This window comes from Esox lucius, chromosome 19 (assembly GCF_011004845.1).
Source record: "Esox lucius isolate fEsoLuc1 chromosome 19, fEsoLuc1.pri, whole genome shotgun sequence".
In the NCBI taxonomy this organism is placed as follows: domain Eukaryota; kingdom Metazoa; phylum Chordata; class Actinopteri; order Esociformes; family Esocidae; genus Esox; species Esox lucius.
The window spans coordinates 4,629,551-4,647,485 of record NC_047587.1 but is presented as its reverse complement, the minus strand read 5'-3'; the positions used below and the strand labels follow the sequence as shown (position 1 = coordinate 4,647,485).

The 17,935-nt window shown below is 41.2% G+C and overlaps 1 protein-coding gene and 1 long non-coding RNA gene across 3 annotated transcripts; both read left to right on the top strand.

Annotated features, from left to right (window-relative positions):
* Positions 1–2,570: 2,570 nt before the first annotated feature.
* Positions 2,571–4,053, top strand: LOC117593431. The gene is made up of 3 exons (XR_004574830.1): positions 2,571–3,014; positions 3,117–3,259; positions 3,364–4,053. It is a non-coding gene; the product is annotated as an uncharacterized LOC117593431 (long non-coding RNA).
* Positions 4,054–8,727: 4,674 nt separating this feature from the next.
* On the top strand, positions 8,728–16,791 carry LOC105018158 (CD209 antigen-like protein E). 2 transcript variants are annotated; one of them, XM_013138746.4, is made up of 6 exons: positions 8,730–9,074; positions 10,890–10,988; positions 12,528–12,638; positions 15,777–15,919; positions 16,238–16,338; positions 16,519–16,791. In XM_013138746.4, the coding sequence occupies exons 1-6, from the start codon at positions 8,888–8,890 to the stop codon at positions 16,685–16,687; spliced, it is 810 nt and encodes a 269-aa protein (XP_012994200.2). In that variant the 5' UTR covers positions 8,730–8,887; the 3' UTR covers positions 16,688–16,791. The 2 variants fall into 2 exon arrangements, with proteins under 2 accessions (XP_012994201.2, XP_012994200.2); XM_013138747.4 differs by lacking the exon at positions 10,890–10,988 and having other exon boundaries at positions 8,728–9,074.
* The last annotated feature ends 1,144 nt before the right edge of the window (positions 16,792–17,935 follow it).

Below are 17,935 nucleotides of genomic sequence, written 5' to 3'. Positions count from 1 at the left end.
ACATGGACATGTAGCAAATGAAATATGTCCTCATCAGACTTTGTAAAGCAGTGTCTGAGTCCAGTAGTACAAAGACAGTAGTGCAACAAGGTCCCTGAGAGGCGGTACTAAGCGGTGGGCGGGTGGGTGTGGTTAGTATCGGGTACAGAGTTCAGCAGGGTTACAGTAGAAACTGTTCCTGAGCCTGCTGGTGTGGGACTGAAGAGACCTGTACCAACTGACTGATGGAAGGAGGGCAAACCGTTTGTGGGATGGATGTGAAGGGTCCCTGATGATGCTGTGCGCCCTGTGGAGACCTTGCTTGTGCTAGAGGTCTACGATGGTTGGGAGATGGGCACCAGTGATGTGCCGGGCGGTGTTCCCCACCTGTTGCAGGGTTTTCCCGTCGGCCACGGAGCATTCACCAAAACCACACTGTGGTGCAGTTAGTCAGTTAATCCCCTGCAACAATAAAAGCACCATCCGGATGGGCAGTTTGCTGTATGATAATTTAAGCCTATAGTTCTTTCGTTGCTAGTTTATCATTAGCATCTGGAGGTATGTAGGCTGCAGTTATAGCAATAAATGTAAATCAATCAATTAATCAAATTTATTTATAAAGCCCATTTTACAACAGCAGTTGTCACAAAGTGCTTTTACAGAAACAACCGGCCTTAAACCCCAAAGAGCAAAGAACAGTAATGTTGAATTTCAGTGGCTAGGAAAGACTCCCTAAGAAACCTAGAGAGGACCCAGGTTCAGAGGGGTGACCAGTCCTCTTCTGGCTGTGTCGGGTGAGATATTAAGAGTCCCATTGGAATAATTAATAAATGCATGTGGGCTAAATCCAGAGTCTATTTAAATTTAGACTAGGTCAGAAGTATGACCAGATGGACAAGGACAGGGACAGCAACGGGCCCCCCAAACCAGGTACTCCGCAGGTGTGGACCAGGACCTCATGTCCTCCTAAAGTTTAAAACAGGAGGAGACTGGGAAAATTCTGAAAATGCATTCCTCATATGAACAACGATTTATAGTAGAGAAGGAGAAATGAGTGAGGAAGGAGAACTCACCCAATCCCCCAGCACAATAGTATAGCAGCGTAGGACCTTGGAACAACAAGCCAGTGAATCTTCCCCCGAAAGGCATTGGAGGGAGGGCATCCTAGTGGCGACGAGAGCCCACCTGGCAAGACAGCAAGGGTGGACAGTATCAAGCCTTCTGGTCACCTTCACACCCTGCTACACCTAATTATAAACCATGCTGTAGAGATTAGTTTTTAGTAGACACTTGAAAGTATGCACTGAGTTTACATTTCTAACCTTAATTGGCAGATCATTCCACAGTAGTGGAGCTCTATGAGAAAAGGCCCTGCCGCCAGCTATTTGTTTAGAAATTCTAGGTAGAATTAAAAGGCCTGCATCTTGCAATCGTAGGTTAAGTGTAGGTGTGTATGGCTGGATCATTTCAGAAAGGTAGGTAGGAGCAAGTCCATGTATTGATTTATAGGTTAACAGTAAAACCTTAAAATCAACCCTAACAGGCAGCCAGTGTAAGGACGCTAGTACAGGAGCAATGTGTTCACATTATTTTGTTCTAGTTAGGATTCTAGCAGCCGTGGGCAGCACTAATTTAAGTTTATTTATTGATTTGTCAGGGTAACCTGAAAGAAGAGCATTGCAGTAATCTTGTCTAGAAGTAATGAATGCATGGATAAATTTTTCTGCATCAGTTTTTGATAGAAAGTTTCTGATATTTGCAATGTTTTGAAGATGAAAATAAGCACCTCTTGAGACATATTTTATATGTTCATCAAAGGAGAGGTCAGGGTCAAGGGTAACGCCAAGGTTTCTTACAGTTTTTTGGGATACGACCATGCACCCGTCGAGGTTCACAGTGAGATCTGCTAACAACGCTCTTTGTTTCTTGGGCCCTAAAACGAGCATTTCTGTTTAGGGAGAACAATAATGGGCCCAGAACCGAGCCTTGAGGAACACCAAAGCATACCTTTGACTTGTCAGAGAATACATCCACACTAACAAACTGATATCTTTCAGATAAATACGATTTAAACCAGGCTAGAACATGTCCACGTAGCCCAATATGGGTTTCCAGTCTCTCTAAGAAAAGGGAGTGATCAATAGTGTCAAAAGCAGCACTAAGATCAAGAAGCAACAGGACGGATGCAGAACCTTTGTCTGAGGCCATTAGAAGGTCATTTGTTACCTTCACGTAAACTCCTGAGGCAAGAAAAATGCCTGAACCAAATCATCAGGTACACCAGCTTAGTTGAGCAGTGACTCCTGGTTATATTAGTGTCTGTAGTGGACACCAGGCTTTGTTTACATAAATGAAAAGCCTGTTCTGGTCTTACCGGAGTCCTTTGCTGTTCGGTCAGGCCTGAAGACGTCGCGGCCTTCTAGCCCAATAGTGTTCTCAGGTATGTTGTTGTGTAGGCACTTTTCTGTGAAAAAAATTATGCTGCAATTAATAATATTTTTCGTGAGACGATTCTTAGTTGTATTTCATCCATTTTGTTTGCCAGTGGCTGTACATTAGCGAGAAAAATGCTAGGTAGTGAAAGCCTTTGGGGGTTAGCTTTAGCCTAGCCAAGGCCTCCTCGCTTGACTAATTGACTAACTTAATGTGGTGTGGCAAGATGCTGCACAGCTGTCTTATATCGAGAATACATGTTCCCCCTCGTTCTATCCATTCCTAGGTATTTACCTAAAGGGCAGGTTGTCCCTCCATTTCTCAGGAAACTACAGCAACATTGTAAAGTATCTTTTCAAGAGCCACACACCTATAAAACCAAAGAACTGTCATGAATCCTGCATCTTGAGTCTGTTTTGCCAGTGTTTTGTTTTTGCTCAAACCAGAAGTTTGTTTTTCCTGAGTTTTCCTGAACACATCCCGGCTGAGTCTCCAACCACTTACACCTGCTGCGATCTGCACACCCGGTCCTGATTACCATTCCCTGCACCATATAAGCCGCGACCAGACATCCATTACCTGCCGGATCGTTAGCGTAACCTGTATGTTTAGCGCTCGTAACATGCTTCTAGTTTTGGAAAGTCTTTTGCTGTTATTGGTCCCTTTGCCTGTTGCTAATCTGCCGCCTGCTCCTCTGTCTACAGTTACTCACCTGGATTGTCACTCACACCTGCCTAGCTGTCTACTCCACTGCAGCACATTTGGATCAGCACAGAAACCTCCCGTCTTCCAGCCTCACTCCCTGCCGTCCAACTGGACCTAATCGTTTTCCACATTCAAATTCCAAGTAAATACTCACCTTGTAATTCCTACTTATGAAAAGAGGACTTAGATTAATGATTTTACCACCACAGTGTCTGACTGACTGGTTCTGTGTGATTAACCCTCTAGGTACTGGCATTCTGGACAGCCTGATAACTTTAAGAATCAGGAGGACTGCGCTGAGATATACTATGGGGAACATAACTCATTTGAGACATGGAATTAGTTGAATTGTGGGACAACACTTAACTGGATTTGTGAGAGAGTGGTTTAAAAATGACCTGTCCCTTTCTGTCTCTCAAGTTGTTATGAATAAATAAATATACCTCCCATTTATATACTTCCCATTTATTTGACAATAAAACTATTGAGCATTTAGTCACAGAGAAAGAGACAGAACCAGGCAAAACCAACAATATAACTAGACCCTGAGAATTAACATCACTACTTACAGTAACAGTCAAATATTCAGACTCACTGTTATAGAATAGAGTGTTGTGCTTCTGATTTGCCTGCATAGCAACAATTATGTTTAAATAGGTTATTGCTTTGCTGATGGAAAAATACAGAATTTGTTCCTGTGAGAAGCGATACATGTTGTTCTAGTAAAGTGTAACAATATAACTTGTGGCTGACAGCTGTACAACCTGTAACCACTGGATGGGCAAAGATGTTAGAAAAACCAGCTAGAACCAGATAAACTTTGTCTAGGTGAAGTGTAACTGTTGTTAAGTATAAATGTTTTTATCACACCATATTAACAGTACAAGAAAATTTCCTTCTTAGCTGTACTTTCTGAGATTTCACTGTCTCTCTGCTTGCAAGTATTGAATAAATTACTCTTGAGTACTGGAGAACTTGTCTTGGTCTTATCTCAAAGAGTTTCAATCTGTGAACCTAAATTTCCACCACACTTACTCATTCACTGACACAGTAGATAAAAAGAAACCTAAAATAAAGTTAGAGTAGTTAAAGTTAGACTACACTATAAAGTTAGACTGCACTATATAACCAAATGTATGTGGACACCCGTACTAATTATTCAGTTGAGGTGTTTCGGTCACACCCATTGTTCACAGTTGTATAAAATCCAGCACATAGCCATGACATTTCCATAGAGAAACATTGGCAGTACAATGAATCGTACTGAAGAGCTCAGTGACTTTAAATGTGGCTCTGTCACAGGATGCCACCTTTGCCACAATTGAGTTTGTGAAACTTCTTATTTTAAATGGCCAGGTGGCTAAACAGGACACGCTTTTATTTTGGATTTTAAATTAAATTAGCACCCCTGCAGCAGTACCTCTTATTTTTTATTTTAAAAATATTATTCTTACCAGCTACTAAACTGTAGTTAGCCCAATTCGCCAATAGGTGCTGCTACAGGATTGTATTAGGCCCTGAGCCAGCTCAGAAATAAATACATGCTCAGAACGAATGCAGTATAAATGTTGCTGTTCCTCTGTTGCTTCCAATCCACAGGCATGTAAAATACACTTCAAAACATGTTAGTTTTGTGTAAAGTTGTGTGTGTTGTTTGAAAACTATTTAGGGAGTATTATGTTATACCCAAATGTGTAACAGTTGAAGTAAAAATTTAATTTATTGAGCTTGAAGTATGAGTTTTTAATTTATTTTACTCTTCATTTAACATGTACAAGTTATGTAACATATTATATCAGAAATGCATTAGTTATGTTTCATAGGCTATACTTGACAAGTTTAAATACCTTTCTGTTTGTCACGAACCTAGTTCATGGGCACTGCCATTTTAAAAACGATTTACTAGCTAACGTTGGTTCACGCATGAGTCAATTTTGACATTATGATGAGGGGTGAAAGTAACAAAAATGTATAAATGATAAATTTGGTAATAAATTAAATAATTTATTAAATGGGACCTAAATTAAAAAATTTATTGATTAAAATGCTCTTGAATAAAAAAATAATTGATAAAAATACACTTGAATTAAATAATTCAAATTTAATATTTACATTTTTATCACTTTTGTTTTTTCATTACAGGTTTAATCCAGGCGATTGGAATGTTATCATTGGATTGAATGGGTGTTATCAGTGGTTATCAGCCTCATAGATATGGGTCAGAAGGGGCCTGCTAGCCTACTGGTAGACTCAGAAGGCTGTTATCATCCATTCGCATGGTTAATTTAGTATTTAGATAATTTAGTATTGACGAAATCATCACAGTTTAAAGGCTCTCATTTTAATGGTCTTACCTGTAGACTTACCCTAACCCTAACCTTAACCCATTTTAATGGTCTTACCTGTAGGCTCACCCTAACCTTAACCCTAACCCATTTTAATGGTCTTACCTGTAGACTCACCCTAACCTTAACCCATTTTAATGGTCTTACCTGTAGACTCACCCTAACCTTAACCCATTTTAATGGTCTTACCTGTAGACTCACCCTAACCTTAACCCATTTTAATGGTCTTACCTGTAGACTCACCCTAACCTTAACCCATTTTAATGGTCTTACCTGTAGACTCACCCTAACCTTAACCCATTTTAATGGTCTTACCTGTAGACAATCCAATGATAACATTCGAACCGGGTGTTTAATCATTACAATTTTTATCATTACACTTATCATTACAATTCTTATCATTAAAATGTTATTCACTTCACTTTTAGCAATACAGGTTTAGTCATTACACTTTTTATCTTTAAACTTTTAATGATTTTATCAAAAACAGAGATTTGTCTTTGGGCTTCAAATGAGAACTTGGACTGCCAAAGATGAAAGAAAGAACCTAAAAATGGGTGGATGGTACAGTACTGACCACAGGGTGAGAAATTATAACATCTGGAAAAGGCAAACTCAACCAGCATAGTTACTTCATGAAGATTGTTCAGAAAATGTGAATTGTGCAAAGGTTTTATCAAGGCAGAGGGTGGCTACATTTTGAAGAATCTAAAATATAAATATATTTTGAATTGTTGAACACTTTTTTCAGTTGCAACATGATTGGGTTGCAACATGAAGTGTTTTGTCCTAGTTTTAATGTATGTTATTATTTACTATTATACTACAATGTGGAACATAGAAAAACAAAAGTTATTTTTTTTGAAGAAGTACCGTAGCTGTGTCCAAACTCTTGACTGATACTGCATGTGGAAACTTCAACTTCATTCTAATTAATCACAGGAACCAATTGTTATTAGCAAAGAAATGCAGTAGGAAATGGGAATAATTTCAGATTATGTTTTAATCACATTGACTGTCTGGTTCTGTGTTGTTAACCCTCTGGGTACTGATAAACTTGAGGAGGACTGTGTTGAGATATACAGTAGAAAGGACAACACTGTAAAGATATGGAATTACTTAAATTGTGGCGTAAACCGTAACTGGATTTGTGAAAAAATTGTGTAACAATTACTCTCTCTTCTTTGCTATCTCTGACCCTCACTTTATGACTCACTCCATCTCTCACTCATTTTGTTAAAAACATTATTATAACAAACTTACTTTCTGAATAAATAATACACACCTTTTTTTTCTGTCTTCAGTAGTTTTATTATAGGCATATCACTCTTTTTTTTTTTTGAGTTAAGCCCTGTCTTCAATAAAAAAAGAACAACTCAGATGTACATACTTACATATGCATTTACAACAACACTTGTTGTTCCAGTTCCAGTGGATAATGGACATCAACATTACAGGATATCAATGCTTTAAATTGCCCAATAGGTACCAGAACATAAGGATTTAAAATGTTCTATAATTAATATTGTGCAACACAACAATATTTATTTTAAATGGCCAGGTGGCTAAACAGGAGACGCTTTTATTTTGGATTTTAAAATAAATTAGGACACTGGCCCACATTGTCACCAAAGTCACAGATAATACTTTAAGAACTTAAGTCTCGCTCTTTCTCCCTCTTTCACTCACTTTCTCTCTCTCTCTCTCTCTCTCTCTCTCTCTCTCTCTCTCTCTCTCCAAACCACCACCATCACCACCATGATCTTCCGCTTATCCGGGGCCGGGTCGCGGGGGCAGCAGTCTAAGCAGGGATGCCCAGACTTCCCTCTCCCCAGACACTTCCTCCAGCTCTTCTGGGGGGACACAGAGGCGTTCCCAGGCCAGCCGGGAGACATAGTCCCTCCAGCGTGTCCTAGGTCTTCCCCGGGGTCTCCTCCCGGTGGGAAGGAAGGCGTTCCCAGGAAGGCGTTCCGGAGGCATCCGAAACAGATGCCCAAGCCACCTCAGCTGACCCCTCTCGATGTGGAGGAGCAGCGGCTCTACTCTGAGCTCCTCCCGGGTCACCGAGCTTCTCACCCTATCTCTAAGGGATCGCCCAGCCACCCTGTGGAGAAAGCTCATTTCGGCCGCCTGTATCCGGGATCTTGTCCTTTCGGTCATGACACAAAGCTCATGACCATAGGTGAGAGTAGGAATGTAGTTTGACCGGTAAATCGAGAGCTTCGCCTTGCAGCTCAGCTCTTTCTTCACCACGACAGACCGATACATCGACCGCATTACTGCAGAAGCTGCACCGATCCGTCTGTCAATCTCCCGTTCCATCCTTCCCTCACTTGTGAACAACACCCCTAGATGTTAAACTCCTCCACTTGAGGCAGGCACTCTCCACCAACCTGAAGTGGGCAAGCCACCCTCTTCCGACTGAGGACCATGGCCTCGGATTTGGAGGTACTGATTTTCATCCCCACCGCTTCACACTCGGCTGCAAACCGTCCCAGTGCATGCTGAAGGTCCTGGCTTGAAGGGGCCAACACGACAACATCATCCGCAAAGAGCAGAGACAAAATGGTGTGGTCCCCAAACCTGACACCCTCTGGCCCCTTGGCTGCGCCTACAAATTCTGTCCATAAAAATTACGAACAGAACCGGCGACAAAGGGCAGCCCTGCCGGAGTCCAACATGCACAGGGAACAAGTCTGACTTACTGCCGGCAATGCGGACCAAGCTCATGCTTCGGTCGTACAGGGACCTGACAGCCCTTAGCAAAGGACCCAGGACCCCATATTCCCGAAGCACCCTCCACAGGATGCCACGAGGGACACAGTCGAATGCCTTCTCCAAATCCATAAAACACATGTGGATTGGTTGGGCAAACTCCCATGAACCCTCCAACACCCTGTAGAGGGTATAGAGCTGGTCCAGTGTTCCACGGCCCGGACGAAAACCACACTGTTCCTCCTGAATCCGAGGTTCTACTATCGGCCGTATTCTCCTCTCCAGAACCCTGGCATAGACTTTCCCGGGGAGGCTGAGAAGTGTGATCCCCCTATAGTTGGAACACACCCTCCGGTCCCCCTTCTTAAAAAGGTCCCTCTCTCCAAACCAACCAACCTGCTTAAACACAATCACTGTTATATTATTCTTCCTTATTTCCTGTGGCTTCCTGTCTACCAGTAATTATGTTTCACACTTTTGTACACATTTAGCAATAAGTTACACATTAGAAAAGGAGAAGGAAAGTGTGCCGCTACACATATATGGATAATTTGGGGATTCTTCCTGTTTAGAAACTTTAACATTTACTGCACTTAGTCACAGAGAAACAGACAGAAATAAAGACGAACACCAGACAGAGACAACAACGTCACTAGAACGTGGAAGGAAAAGTACGGTATATCTATCAGAAGAATCAGATACTGTTGAAGATGTCTGAGGCCATCTATGCCAACACACAGATGAACAATGAGGTTGAGACTGACAGAGGAGAGATGGCGGAGATGGTGGTTGATATCTATGACAGCTCAGACACCCTGAGAGATGAAGACACCAGAACCACAACACATGAGACAGAAGACACTGATCTACATAATGTACCAGGAGACCTGAACTCAGGTAACACACACCACATATAAACAGACACACACACACACATCAAATATACACACACACCAAATATACACACACATCACAAACACACACCACACATACACACCCACACCACATATAAACAGACACACACACACCAAATATACACACACATCACAAACACACACCACATATACAAACAAAACACATATACACACACACCACATATACACACACATCACAAACACACACCACAAATACACACACACCACATATACAAACACAACACATATACACACACCACACACAGATAACATAAAAATATACACCCATCAGCCATAAAATTATGACCAGAAAATTAGGCAGGTGGTTATAATGTTATGGCTGATCTGTGTCCCCTTTTTGCCGCCAAAACAGTCCTGACCCATCAAGCCATGGACTCCACTAGACCTCTGAAGGTGGTATCTGGCACCCAGATGTTAGCAGCAGATCCTTTAAGTCCTGTAAGTTGCGAGGTGGGTTCTCCATGGATCGGACATGTTTGTCCAGCACATCCCACAGATGCTCATTTGGAATGAGATCTGGGGAATTTGGAGGCAAAGTCAACACCTTGAACGTGTTGTTCTGTTCCTCAAACCATTCCGGAAGCATTTGTGCTTTGTGGCAGGGAGCATTATCCTGCTGAAAGAGGCCAATGCCATCTGGGAATACCATTGTTATGAAAGGGTGCACCCGGCCCCGGATAAGCGGAAGAAGATGACATGACATGAAAGGGTGCACATGGTCTGCAACAATGCTTAGGTAGGTGGTATGTGTCAAAGTAAAATCCACATGAATGGCAGGACCCAAGTTTTCCCAGCAGAACATTGCCCAAAATATCACACTGCCTCCGCTGGCTTGCCTCCTTCCCATAGTGCATCCTGGGGCCATGTGTTCTCCAGGTAAGCAACGCACACGCACCCGGCCATCCATGTGATGTAAAAGGAAACGTGACTCATGAGACCAGGTCACCTTCTTCCATTGCTCTGTGGTCCAGTTCTGATGCTCACGTGCCCATTGTAGGTGCTTTCAGCCGTGGACAGGGGTCAGCATGGGCACCCTGACTGGTCTGCAGCTAGTGTGTGGCGTTGTTAGGCTTGTGTGCCACTGGCGTTAGGCTTGAGGGTGATTTTTTATGAATAGCCCCGGATCTTAAATTGACCAAAAAATATTATAATAAAAACATAGGCCCTGATCTAGTAATCTATAATTTCGATCGTGCATTATGACCATGAAGACGTGTAGGCTGCTAACATTCAAAATTCTGTACTTTCTTTTCCAGGGTGGGCTGGGGGATAAGCCCCCGTTGTATAATGATCCAAGCAATGCCTCTGGGCTACGCAGCCCCATATGCAACAAACCGCGATGCATTGTATGTTCTGAAACCTTTCTAACAGTACCAGCATGTACTTTTTCAGACATTTGAGCTACAGTAGCTCGTCTGTTGGATCGGACCACACGGGCCAGCCTTTGGTCCTCACCCTGTCGACCGCTTTTCCTCACTTGGACCACTTTTGATAGGTACTGACCACTGCAGACTGAAACAACCCACAAGGGCTGTAGTTTTGGAGATGCTCTGATCCAATCATCTAGCCATCACAATTTGGCCCTTGTCAAAGTCGCTCAGATCCTTACGCTTGCCCATTTTTCCTGCTTCTAACACATCAACTTTGAGGACCACCTCCGGGTTAATATATCCCACCCACTGACAGGTGCCATGATAATGAGATTATCAGTGTTATTCACTTCACCTATTAGTGGTCATAATGTTATGTTTGATCGGTGTATGTTATGTGTCCACAGAGTCTGATAACTCAGGGAGGATATTCAGAGTTACTACAGTGTGTCTGGGGTTGCTGTGTGTTATCCTACTGACTGGGATCATAGTCCAGTCAGTCAACTGTGAGTTCCTCTCATATGGTCATTGATTATCAGCAAGATCTAAGACCTGCTGCTAAAGGTCAATGAACCTGTTTTACAACCCCATTTCCAAAAAGTTGTGACGCTGCATAAAATGCAAAGAAAAAACAGAATGCAATGATGTGCAAATCATTTATCCCTGTATTTATTTTAAAATAGTTCAAAGACAACATATCAAATGTTGTAACTGAAAATATTTATTGTTTTTGGAAAAATACATTACCATTTTGAATTTTATGCCAGCAACACTTTTGAAAAAAGTTGGGCAGAGGCATGTTAACCACTGTGTTGCATCACCTCTTCTTATCACAATACTCTGTAGGCATGTGGAAACTGAGAACACCAATTGTTGTTGTTTTGAAAGTGAAATATATTCCCATTATTGCATGATATAGGATTACTGCTGCTCAATAGTTTCTCTTTTCATGCACCACGTTTTCAATGGGTGAAACATCTGGACCGCACTCTTTTACTACAGGTGTTACTTACTTACATGCTGTTGTAATACATGAAATAAGTGGTTTGGCATTTTCTTGCTGAAATAAGCAATCCCTTCCTTGAAAAATATTTTGTCAGGATGGCAGCAAATGTTGCTCCAAAACCTATAAATAGTTCAGCATTAATGGTGCCATCACAGATGTCACCCTTGCCATATGTACTGATGCACCCCCATACCATCACAGACGCTGGCTTTTGATCAATGAACTGAAAAGAAACTGGATGGTCCCCCTCCACTTTAATCCGGAGGACACGGGGTCCATGAGTCTCAAAAATGATTATAAGTTAGACTCGTCAGACAACAGGACACTTAACCTCAGTCCATGAGCTCGGGCCCAAAGAAGGTGGCAGCGGTTCTGGATAATGTTTAAATAAGGTTTCTCTTTTCCATGGTAGATTTTTAACTTGCATTTGTGGATGCAGGGATGTACTGTGTTCACAGACAATGTTTTTTGGAAGTGTTCCTGAGCCCATACAGTGATTTCCACTGGAGAATCGTATCTGTTTTTAATGCAGTGCTGCCAGAGGGCCTGAAGATCACGCCCATCCAATATTGGTTTTCAGCCTTGTCCCTTTACATACTGATATTTTTCAAGAATCTCTGAATCTTTTAATGATATTATATACTGTAGATGATGAGATCCCCAAACTCTTTTCAATTTCAAATTGAGAATTTTGTTTCTTAAATTGTTGCAATTTTTGCACATGCAGTTTTTTCAGAGTGGTAAACCCCTCTACATCCTCACTTCTGACAGACCCATCCTCTCTGGAATGATGTTTTAATACCCAATCATATTACTGACCTGGTGCCAATTTTTTGCCTCTGTCTCAACTTATTTTAAATGTGTTGCTGGCATCAAAATCAAAGTGCTTTTATATTTTCTTTGTACTTTTTCTATTAAATATATGGTTTAAAGGATTTGGAGATCATTGCATTCTGTTTTTATTTACATTTCACGCAGCGACCCAACTTTATTGTCCAAACAGGGTTGTAGTTGGTAACAATGTGTTTATACTTTGCAGATAACATAACCATCAATAATTCTGAGAAGAAATGGAACAACCAGCTACAGACCAGCTACAACAACATGACTAGAGAGAGAGTCCAGCTACAGACAATGCTCTCTGTATTAGGTGAGGTTTAAAGTGTAATTATTGAAGTTAGGGATGCCAGGGAAGATAAGAGAGCTGTAAGCGAAAGGTCTCTGGTTCAAATCCTCAGGCCAGCCTACTGAAGATTCTGTCATTCTGCCCCTGAGCAAGGCAGTTGATCAAAACTCTCTAGACTTAGCTGGTAAAATAATGATTTAAAAAGTTTATTATATGGAGAATATATAATGAACAGGTATACCTGTTCCTAAATATACAGTTGTGCTCAAAAGTTAGCATACCCTTGGAGAATTGATAGTGTATGTAAATCTTTTAAAGAAAACATGAGTGAGCAGGCAAAACACATCTTTTATTTTTTATGGGATTCACATTCAACTGTAGGTCATAACAGAATGGCATGAACATAAAAAATGAAATAAAAATAAACAAAAAAATTAACAGACCCCTGTTCAAATGTTTGCATACTCTTAGTTCTTAATATTGTGTATTGCCCCATTTAGCATCAATGACCGTGTGCAGTCTTTTGTAACAGTTGTCTATGAGACCCCCTGGTATACAGTGGGAAGAATAAGTATTTGATACACTGCCGATTTTGCAGGTTTTCCTACTTACAAAGCATGTAGAGGTCTGTAATTTTTATTCAGAAAATTACATTGTATGATTTTTAAATAATTAATTTGCATTTTATTGCATGACATAAGTATTTGATCACCTACCAACTAGTAAGAAAACCAGAGAGCCGTGTAAGGACATCAGGGATAAAATTGTAGACAGGCACAAGGCTGGGATGGGCTACAGGACAATAGGTTATCAGCTTGGTGAGAAGGCAACAACTGTTGGCGCAATTATTAGAAAATGGAAGAAGTTCAAGATGACGGTCAATCTCCCTTGGTCTGGGGCTCCATACAAGATCTCACCTCGTGGGGCATCAATGATCATGAGGAAGGTGAGGGATCAGCCCAGAACTACATGGCAGGACCTGGTCAATGACCTGAAGAGAGCTGGGACCACAGTCTCAAAGAAAACCATTAGTAACACTACGCCGTCATGGATTAAAATCCTGCCATGCATGCAAGGTCCCCCTGCTCAAGCCAGCGCAGTTCCAGGCCCGTCTGAAGTTTGCCAATGACCATCTGGATGATCCAGATGAGGAATGGGAGAAAGTAATGTGGCCTGATGAGACAAAAATAGAGCTTTTTGGTCTAAACTCCACTCGCCGTGTTTGGAGGAAGAAGAAGGAGGAGTACAACCCCAAGAACACCATCCCAACTGTGAAGCATGGAGGTGGAAACATCATTCTTTGGGGATGCTTTTCAGCAAAGGGGACAGGACGACTGTACCGTATTGAAGGGAGGATGGATGGGGCCATGTATTGTGAGATCTTCCCTCAGTAAGAGCATTGAAGATGGGTCTTGGCTGGATCTTCCAGCATGACAACGAACTGAAACACACAGCCAGGGCAACTAAGGAGTGGCTCTGTAAGAAACATCTCAAGGTCCTGGAGTGGCCTAGCCAGTCTCCAGACCTGAACCCAATAGAAATTATTTGAAAGGAGCTGAAAGTCTGTATTGCCCTGCGACAGCCCCGAAACCTGAAGGATCTGGAGAAGGTCTGTATGTAGTGTGTGCAAACCTGGTCAAGAACTACAGGAAATGTATGATCTCTGTTTTTGCAAACAAAGTTTTCTGTACCAAATATTGTGTTTTTCTTTTCTAATGTATCAAATACTTATGACATGCAATAAAATGCGAATTTATTACTCTGGATTTCTGTTTGAGATTCCGTCACTCACAGTTGAAGAGTACCTATGATAAAAATTACAGACTTCTACATGCTTTGTAAGTGGGAAAACCTGCAAAATCGGGAGTGTATCAAATACTTGATCTCCTCACTGTAGCTGCCCATTCGTATTGGCAAAATGCCTCCAGGTCATGCAAAGTCTTTGGTCGTCTTGCATGAACTGCATATTTGAGATCTCCCCAGAGTGGCTTGATGATATTAAGGTCAGGACACTGTGATGGCCACTTCAGAACCTTCATCTTTTTCTGCTGTAACTACTAGAGGGTCAACTTGGCCTTGTGCTTAGGGTCAATGTCATGCTGGAAAGTCCAAGAGCATCCCATGTGCACCTTTCGTGCAGAAGAATGCAAATTGTCAGCCATTATTTTCTGATAACATGCTGCATTCAACTTGCCATCAATTTTCCCTGTGCTTTTTGAGCTCACTTACCCCCAAAACATCAGTGAGCCACCACCATGCTTCACAGTGGGGATGGTATTCTGTTCACTATAGGCCTTGTTGACACCTCTCCAAACATAGCACTTGATGGTGACCATAAAGCTCTATTTTGGTCTTGTCACTCCAAATTACAGTGTGCCAGAAGCTGTGAGGCATGTCAAGGTGTTGTCGGGCATATTGTAACCCAGCTTGTTTGTGGCATTGGTGCAGTAAAGGCTTCTTTCTTGCAACTCGACCATTCAGCTCATTTTTGTTCAAGTATCGTTGTATTGTGCTCCTTGAAACAACCACACCATCTTTTTCCAGAGCAGCCTGTATTTCTCCTGAGTTGACCTGTGGATTTTTCTTTGTATCCCAAACAATTCTTCTGGCAGTTTTGACTGAAATCTTTCTTGGTCTACCTGACCTTGGCTTGGTATCAAGAGATCCCAGAATTGTCCACTTCTTGAACAGTACTGACTGGCATTTGCAAGGCTTTGTATATCTTTTTATATCCTTTTCCATCTCTATAAAGTTCCATTACCTTGCTCTGCATGTCTTTTGACAGTTCTTTTCTGCTCCCATGGCTCAGTATTTAGCCTGCGCAGTGCATCCACATGCAGAAACTTATTGACTATTTATACACAGACACTAATTTCTATTTAAAAAGCCAAAGGTGTAGGAAATTCACCTTTAATTGCCCTTTTTCACCTGTGTGTGTCACCTTGTGTGTCTGTAGCAAGGCCAAACATTAAAGGGTATGTAAACTTTTAATCAGGGCAATTTGGATGATTTCTGTTATCATTATGATTTAAAAAGGAGCCAAGCAACTATTTGTTAATAATTGGCCTCATATGATCACTATCCTTAAATAGAAGACAGTTTCTTAGCATTATCAATCATATTTTCAAAATCAATGCCAAAATATCCTTCCCTTTTCAACAGAGACACATTTTCAAGAGGGATGGAGATATTTTGGGTCCAGTTTGTACTTCCTCTCTGCTGAGCAGAAAACCTGGTATGAGAGCAGACAGGACTGTCAGAGGAGAAATGCAGACCTGGTGATAATAAACAGTGAAGAGGAACAGGTGAGAGGGATATACAGAGACAGTAGCGTGTGTTGGCAGTCCACTTCATTAACCTGCTGTATACAATGGTTCCTGATATAACGAAATGTTGTTTTAGTTTTTATTTTTCCTCAGGGCTCTTCTGGGCTGTTCTACTGATTGTCAACAATACGATCATATTGAATGAAGGAATGTTACTTCCTGACTATGCTTTGCCAATGTGTTCATTATTGCATCATGCCAATGAAGTAATTTTTATGAAGTTGTGAGAGAAATAGAAAGAGGTCTGGATAGAAAGACAGGAGGGTGGAACTAAAATAATGTCCTCTTTTAAAACAGAAATTAATCAGTGGACTTAAAATGAGATTCTGGATTGGACTGACTGACAAGGATGAAGAGGGGACCTGGAAATGGGTGGATGGTACAAAACTGACCACAGGGTGAGAGATTATACCCTCCTGTTAGGATATGTAAATGTAATTAGAATAACAAGAATCATACATTTCTTCAAATCATGTTCATTTCTGCAGAAACCAAATCAAATGAAGAGTATTCATTACGATGAATGATTTAAACACCACAATGTTTGACTGCCTCATTCTGTGTGATTAACCCTCTAGGTACTGGCTTTCTGGACAGCCTGATAACTTTCAGAGTCAGGAGGACTGTGCTGAGATATACATTTGGGACAATAAACGTTTAGAGTTATGGAATGACTTAAATTGTGAGACAAAACGCAACTGGATTTGTGAGAAAATGCTGAATAATCCTTTAACTCACTCTTACTGATGCTCACTTTTCAACTGTTTTGTCACTCTCCCTCTGTCTGTCCATCAGTCACCTGTGTTTAAGTTACAAACATATTAGCTAATAAATAAAAGTCCTGAGATGCAGTAGTAGCTTCCTATCTTCATTACTGTTATAATAGACACCACCAGACACAGCCCACTGTTGGGTTAATGTTGTGTGGGGGAGAGAGAGAGAGGTTTTTTTTCAGGTCCAGTGTAGAGGATTGGGACAGATTGTCTGAAGAGGGATTCTGGTCTGCCAGAGGGATTCTTAATGGGAGAGGAGAGAGGAGCTGGGCCAATTGGTAGTTTGTGGGGTTGGTGTTCCACATTCTAGCTATATTTTTAACTTGTGCATTGATTTACCTTGTGTGGTACAAACCAGTCTCATGCACAGATCCAATAATAATAATAACAATACATTGAACTTGCATAGTGCTTTTCTGTGTACCAAAGACGCTTTACATTAGGCACAAAGCAAACAACATCCAAGGAGAGCGATTGGAAAATTCACAGACAAACTTATTTGCAACAAAAAGTTCAGAAACACAGAACTGAAACTGCTCTTGTTAAGGTTACAAATGACTTGCTGTTGAATGCTGAATGTTCAATCTTGTTGTTATTGGATCTTAGTGCAGCTTTTGACTCTATATACCACAACATTTTAATTGACAGGCTCAGAAATTGGGTTGGGATCTAAGGGATTGCACAGGATTGGTTCAAATTGTATCTGTCCCTGTGGTGTTCCACAGGGTTCTATCCTGGTGCCAATTCTGTTTACTCTGTGTATGCTTCCATTCGGTAGTATAATTTGGCAGCATTACATTTATTTTCATTGTTATGCAGATGATACACAGTGGTATTTGTTGCCTAAGCCAAATTATTTGAGCAAGTTGTGTGTTCTGTATAATTGCCTGGAAGACGTTACAAACTGGTTGTCCAATAATTCTCTTCTGTAAAACACTGAAAAGAAAAGTTTTCATTATTGGACCCCCATCTATTTCGGATGAAGTTTACAATTTGAATATAACACTAAAAACTGATACAGTCATGCTTTTAAAAACATAGACACATTGCCAAAGAAAAATATTATTTTATCTTTGGAGGACACTGAGAAAATGCTTTTCATTCATCTTGCTACTTGAATGCTTTTTTTACATCCCTCAACATCCCTCCACCTTGTACAGAATTCAGCGGCCAGACTTCTTACAAGGACTAAATCCAGGTCTCATATAACCCCAGTGTTGGC